Source organism: Dendrobium catenatum, unplaced genomic scaffold (assembly GCF_001605985.2).
Source record: "Dendrobium catenatum unplaced genomic scaffold, ASM160598v2 fragScaff_scaffold_266, whole genome shotgun sequence".
In the NCBI taxonomy this organism is placed as follows: domain Eukaryota; kingdom Viridiplantae; phylum Streptophyta; class Magnoliopsida; order Asparagales; family Orchidaceae; genus Dendrobium; species Dendrobium catenatum.
This window is the reverse complement of record NW_021318728.1, coordinates 664,498-671,497: the sequence shown is the minus strand read 5'-3', so window position 1 is coordinate 671,497 and position 7,000 is coordinate 664,498. Positions and strand designations below refer to the sequence as shown.

The 7,000-nt window shown below is 36.0% G+C and overlaps 1 protein-coding gene across 1 annotated transcript; it reads right to left on the bottom strand.

Annotated features, from left to right (window-relative positions):
• Positions 1–3,780: 3,780 nt before the first annotated feature.
• LOC110103324 (aquaporin PIP1-2-like) lies at positions 3,781–7,000 on the bottom strand. Its single transcript, XM_020831989.2, has 4 exons — positions 6,575–7,000; positions 5,556–5,851; positions 4,138–4,278; positions 3,781–4,041 (listed from the first exon to the last, which is right to left on the bottom strand). Exons 1-4 carry the CDS (start codon positions 6,903–6,905, stop codon positions 3,946–3,948), a joined length of 864 nt encoding a protein of 287 aa, XP_020687648.1. The 5' UTR covers positions 6,906–7,000; the 3' UTR covers positions 3,781–3,945.

Genomic DNA, 7,000 nt, shown 5'->3' with positions numbered 1-7,000 from the left:
CTCTCTCTATCTATCTATCTTGTTCTCTCTCTCTCCCTCTCTCTCTCTCTTCTCTCTCTCCCTCTCTCTCTCTCTCTTTTCTCTCTCCCTCTCTCTCTCTTTTACAAACTCTTACAAACCTAAATCATTTTATCATCTAAACATTTTATCATAAAATAAATTACAAACTCTTACAAACCTAAATCATGGAAATTTAAATCTAACCCAAAGACACAATCAAACTCTTGCAAGATTACCTCTTGCATATGTCTAGATTACAATCTAAATCATAAAATAAATTACAAACTCTTGCAAATGTCTAGTGAGAACAAATAATCACAGAAAACATTAAAGATTATTTTCAAATCCCGATTTTTCTTCAACTCACACGAAAAATAGAGCAGCCTGTGTGAGATCGATGGCGGCAAGATAGCAGACCTTGATCGCGTGATAGGCGGCCAGTGTGGGGTCGGCGGTCAGATAGAATTCGTCGGCGGTCACGCCGGTCAGAGAGCGTTCGTCGGCGGCAAGACTGTGCGCACGATCGAGCGAGAGGTGGGCGGAGGCGACGGCAGAGCTCGTCCGAAGAGAGAGAAGGAAAGATTATAAATGAAATGTGAGGCTTGGGCCCATTCATATTAGGGCATTTACCGGCGATCACGATCGCCAGTATTTTCATCACTTATCAACGGCGGTCTCCGCCGCCGGTAAACTGCTGGTAAGATTGACATCCGGCGGTTTAACCAGCGGATACAGGACCGTCGCTATTACCTGCGGCCTAACGTTACGAAACCCCCGGTTAGGCCGCCGGTAATAACCGACAGCCACACCGCCGGCTTAACCGCCGGTAATCGACGTTTTTCCTGTAGTGTCTCGAGTTGATGGATATGTCGTCGTCCCTCTTTTAGCTCTCCAGGGGAGATGTTGATCCCTTATTTAGCTCCTTGTTATGGAGACTCCACTCCATCCTTCAACTCCTTATGGAGAAGATGTTCTACCTCCTTCCGCCTCTCGCTCAATGGAGATGTTGATCCCTAGCCTCCTCGGCTAGCAAGTCTTTCACCCAAAGATTTTTCTTCCTAGAGATCTTGTCAAAGAGCTCCGCCAAACACAACAGGAGGACCCAATGTATAGGCTAACCTGAGAAAACGTATAAATCCACACACACCCCTTGACTCCCTTAAGGCGAATTCTCCCTCAACCTCTCCTCCTCTCTCTCCCTTATGATGTGGACAGTCTCCAAAACTCTCTCTCAGAAGAAAATATATCTGAATACTCAAACTCTCTCACCTCTTTGTCTCTGATATTGAGTTTGTAAAGTGGGATCTAAAAAAATCATAAATTTTAAATTAATAACTTTGATCATACAGTATGATTAATTCATTTATCATCTTCTAATAGTAATGTTTGATGAATAGTTATACAATGCAATTAGTTTTATTATGTCTCTAATCATAATGTATGATGTATAATAGTACAATACAATTAGTTCAATAAATTCGCTAATCATCTAGGACGAACTGATGTTCATCCAACAAGCTCTCTACTGATCATCCTATACGATGTTAATCGTACAATACGATCATTAATGAATATTTGATCATGATTTGATTCATTAAACCTTGATATTTAAATTAGTCTATTTTAATTAATGCTCTTACAGTACAATCAGTTCAAATTTTAAATTTCTACTTGAATAGATTGTATCATTTTGTTTTAGCAAATTAGTTGCTCGTCCTTTACGATTTGGTGCTCATACAATACGATTTGGTGCTCACCGAGTTGCTGACACCTCACCCCATCTGCGCCCTCACGATTCCAGTTCGCTCTGACCTCAGTCGGCGTCACAGACTTGCATGCGCCCTATTCAAAATGTGTCCGCTGGTCGGGTCGTGTCAACCCGACAACCTATGGGGTTTGAGTCCGGGTTGAAATACTTGACCCGTTTGTAAAAATAGGTCAGTTCAGGTTGGGTCAACTAGTGTCGGGTCAGTTCCAGGTTTATTATAAAAAGCCTTAAACAAAGAAGATATTCATTAGTAGGGCATTTCATACATTCTTTTGTTGTTATTTTGCCTTTCTTGTGGGAAATTGGGATATCAAGATTATCTTTGGTGTTATCTTATGAATGATTATCAGAGCTTGGTTTAGAAGGGTAATTTTAATGTGGAAGATAAGATTAGAGAGAGTCGCCTTAGATGGTTTGTTCACATAAAATGGCGGTCTTCTGATAACCAGGTTAGGAAAGTAGAGGTGTTAGATTTGACTTAAGTTAAGAAAGGTAGAGGTAAACTTAAAAAGACTTGGTTATAAAATATTAGAAAAGATCTTTCTTTATTAAATTTAAATGATAATTTGACTTTTAACAGGACACAATGAAGAAAAAAGGATTCATATAGCCGACCAAACATAGTGGGACAAAGGCTTGATGTTGTTGTTATTGTATTGTTTATTGGATGTTCCCAGTATCTAAACTACGCCTTTGTACATAACTATTGAGAATTTATAGTGTGGCCACAATATTAAACTTCAAAGGGGAGAGATGAAAGCTATAATCAACTTAATGGATAAAAAATGTATAACCATAAAGTCCTCCCCTAAATGTGAGTTTTGAAAAAGAATGAGGTATTTAAAATTGCTACATTCATAAATGTACAAAAAAATTTATTTTATTGATAGTACATTTGTACAATTATTAGTTCATAAAATAACCAAGAAAGATGCACTTAATTCATGAGGAATAAATGCATAATATTCACAAATTTTAATTGTAATAGTTGAGATAAATCTATAAACGGTGTTGGTTTGGATCTGAATTTATATATAGAAATGAAATATCTTACAATACGACATATTTCATATATGTCTTTCATTAAGAAGATCCGTAGTTATAGAGTGATCATCTATAAAAGATATGAACTATCTAATACCAGAGATATTAATCACACGAGAGCGTCTCCGTATGTCATTATGAATGATAGAAAAAGTTTAAGAAGATTTATATGTGGCACATATTTGTGTTTCCGTTGTGTTTAGAAAGTTCATAAAGTTCATAGTAGAATAATCTTTGAATTTTTATTATCAAAGGTGAGAATAATTTTTTGAGATAAATAAAGCTTTGATGATCAAGGCTACTAGATTATAGCATGATTGCACTCAGTGGCAGAGCTACCCTGGGGGCCCTGCGATAAATTGTTTTAAAAGTCTTCTCTTCTAAGTTCTAACCATTCATTATCTTCCATAATTTGGCTCTAACTATTCTTGTTCTTCCATAATCACAAATCTATCAGAAATTAGGATAAACCCAAGTGCTCATTGGCTTGCTTGAAGTTATAAATTATATTTTGAAAAATAATCAAATTTAATAGAGCATCATTTAGATGAATGCCAGATTATAAATTATACAAATCTTTTCAAGAAAAACCCCAAAAATATATAATAATTTCATTTTTACACATGAAATGTGTGAAAATAAAATTATTATTTTTAAAACATAAAAGCTAGAAGATTTTTCAAGGAAATAAATTATTAAAAAAAATTAAATTTATTTGAAACCAAATACAGATAAAATATTTTATAAGGATGAACAATAAATGGTTTGAATTCAAGCTACTAATAGATCAAAATAATACTTAAAGAGTCATACATAGGATGATAACACACTACTTGAAAAAGCATAAAGCTGATATATATTACATGACCGTTATTAAAAATTTACACTGCTGACAAAAAAACACAGTACAGAAAAAGACTAGAGCTTCTTCTGGGACGGTTTTCCTCTTGCTTCTTAAAGCAACTTAGTAGTAAAAAATTAAAAATTTTGTACTAACAAAACTGCTTTAAAAAACAGTAAAAAAGTCGTTCCAAACAAAACCTCATAAAGAAAAAACAGAAGCAGCCAAACAGGAGAATGGGAAGCATCCAAGGCCAGAACTTTGAATTCACAGGAAGCACACAGTTCAGAGCTCAAGGCCTGCTTTTAAAAGGGATAGCTCTGATAACAATCTGGTGGTAGATAGCAGCAAGAGCAGCTCCAATGAAAGGTCCAACCCAAAAGATCCACTGAAAGAGAGGTTCAATGAAGCAAATTTTCATTACCACTTGAAATCAGCCAAGCAATACACATAAAATATTATTATGATTATATTTTTGACTTACTTGGTCATCCCAAGCATGATCTCTATTGTAGATAATGGCAGCTCCAAGACTCCTGGCTGGGTTGATGCCAGTGCCAGTGATGGGAATAGTAGCCAAATGAACTAGAAAAACAGCAAACCCAATTGGAAGTGGAGCTAAGATCTGCAACAAAAGAATCCCAAAATTCTTCTCAATTGTAGAAAGAATCCACTAATTTGCAGAATTAAACAGCAAAAAGGCTATAAAAATATTGGTGTCAAAAAAACTAGTCATCCCAAGGATTAGGAGATATAAATGAGGATTGAACCAATCCTTACTTTTATAAGTAAAAATTTTTTGCCTCATAGAGGCCTATTTGGCTGCCAGTAGAGAAGAAGAGGCATTAGTAACTAATGAAATTTATTAAATTTTCTAATTAAAAGTCCTTCAATACAAGCAAGAATTTAGTTTTTATATACAAATGTGTGAAAATATAATCCTTATTTTTCTATAACATGTATTCCATCTGCAGATAACCATATCAGCTTCTAAGAATAAAACTAATCCCATGAGCCCCCACAATATATCAAGCATAATAGAGAGTATGGTGGATCAATATATCATATACAAGCAACAACAAATCACCCAATCAAACAGGCAATAAAATTGTTTATATTACTAATTTGAATAATATTAAGTATTATGGAATTGTGGGTTGGAGCAATTATTAAGGCTTTGTTTAGAACAGTTTTCTTATTGCTTTCTCAAATGGCTTTCTACTATAAAAATTTTTATTCAATAATTTTTTGTACTAGAAAGCTAATTTAGAAAGCAGTAAGACATCCATCCCAAACGATCCTATGTTTTATATGCTCCACAAAGAAACATCTTCTGCCTAATTTAAGGCCTACAAATAAAAGATCTAATATTTGCAAAGTTTCATCAAGGGTGATTTGGATGTTTCATTGTAATTTTATTTTCCATTATAAAGGGTAGTGGGAGCTATCATTATGTGAGATAACTAAGGCTTCGTTTGGGACAGCTTCTTTGTTGCTTTCTAAAATGGCTTTTTAGTACAAAAATTTCTTAAATTACAAATTTATGTGCTAAAAAATAGTTTTATAAAGCAATAAAAAAGCTGCCCCAAACGAAGCCTAAGATGCTAGATTATGAATTCTTATGTAATAACTTCCCATTATAATAAAATATGCAATAGTCATAACATGGCGTAACCATCAATTGGACGAACCGGTATACAATTTTTGACGTGTTTTGTGCCCTAATCATCTTCATGTTTTATATACACTACATTATATGAATTAAATCACATCTAATTATCAACAATCTCCATTATTTCATTGTGACCCTAAGAGCATCAATTCAAGCATGCAATCCCTCATCATACCCTTCTGAATTAATATTGAACTATTAAAGTAATGAACTAAATGTTTAATACTTACTGGAACATGAGAGTCCCTGGCACTCCTCTTGGCATCAGTGGCAGAGAAGACAGTGTAAACTAGCACAAAGGTGCCGATGATCTCAGCGCCAAGGCCATCACCCTTGGTGTAGCCTGGGCTCACAGAATTTGTTCCACCATTGTTCGCCATGTAGAGGTTCTTTTTGAAGCCTTTCACGACGCCGGCGCCGCAGATGGCACCCAGGCACTGCATCACCATGTAGAAGAGGGCTCTTGTGAGGGATAGCTTCCTTGCTAGAAAAAGCCCAAAGGTTACTGCAGGGTTTATGTGCCCACCTGCCAACAAAAGCATTTATGAAATTGAAAACTATTTTTGTGTAAATAAGAACATCATGGTCATGGCATTTTATTGGGGGTTTTATACAAATTTTGATAAATATATAGTGAGAAGTAAAGACACTTCTAATTAGTGTATTATTTTAGTCAAATCTTAGGGTTGTTTGGTTACAGGTGGGATCTAACAAATCCTTTAAATCTGGATTTTGATAAATACAGAGCGTTAAATCCTGAAAAAAACATCAAGACTGTTAAATCAGGTTAAAGCTTTGTAAATTTTTTGAAGATTTTTTTCAAGATTTAAGATTTGAAGAAACCCAAATCACATAGCAAGATCCAAAAATGTTCAAACCACAAACAAGAATCTAGCCAAACAACCATATTTTGATAATTCCCAGAACTAGATCTACTAAGAGGTCATGTGCTACAGGTAACATCTCATCAAAAAGCTTATCTCAGAATTTTATTTTATTTTTTTAAAGGAGCTTAAGTTAAACTGAAGATGGCTCCAGAAACTCCAAACTTGTTAGATCTATTGAGGCAAAGTTAACTAGAGGTGCTAAGAGAAAAAATTTACAAAAAATCAGGCAGTAATAGAAGCAACAAAAGTAACCAAGAAAATTCGCTGAAAATGAAGAAAAGGTGCAAAAGCAGAAGAGATCGGAGATATTATAAAAAATACTAAAGGGATGAAATAATAGAGGAAGGAAAGCTATCTCTCACCTGAAATCCCGGCGGTGCAGTAGACCAGAGCAAAGATCATTCCACCAAAAGCCCAAGCAATACCCTGAATTCCCACAGAGCTGCACTTGCTCTTCGAACCAGCCACTCCCATCACAGTGAGAATGGTTATATAAAGAAAGAGGAAAGTCGCAACGAACTCGGCGATCCCGGCTCTGTAGAAAGACCAAGACTTGAGCTCTCCTGGCTCGAAAAGAGGCGCCGGCGGCGGCTCTTTGTAGTCTTTCTCATCCGACTGTGCCGCCGTTCCTATTGCTTGCCTCTCCGGGAACTTGTTAACTCCCAAGCTCACATCTTCCTCCTTTGCCTGCATTTTCCGCTCCTGCTTTTCGCGACTGCGAGAGCTAACTCAAGTAAGGTAAAAAGCTCCGAGCTTTGTGAGTGGGGAGGAGCTGGGGAGAGCTAAGA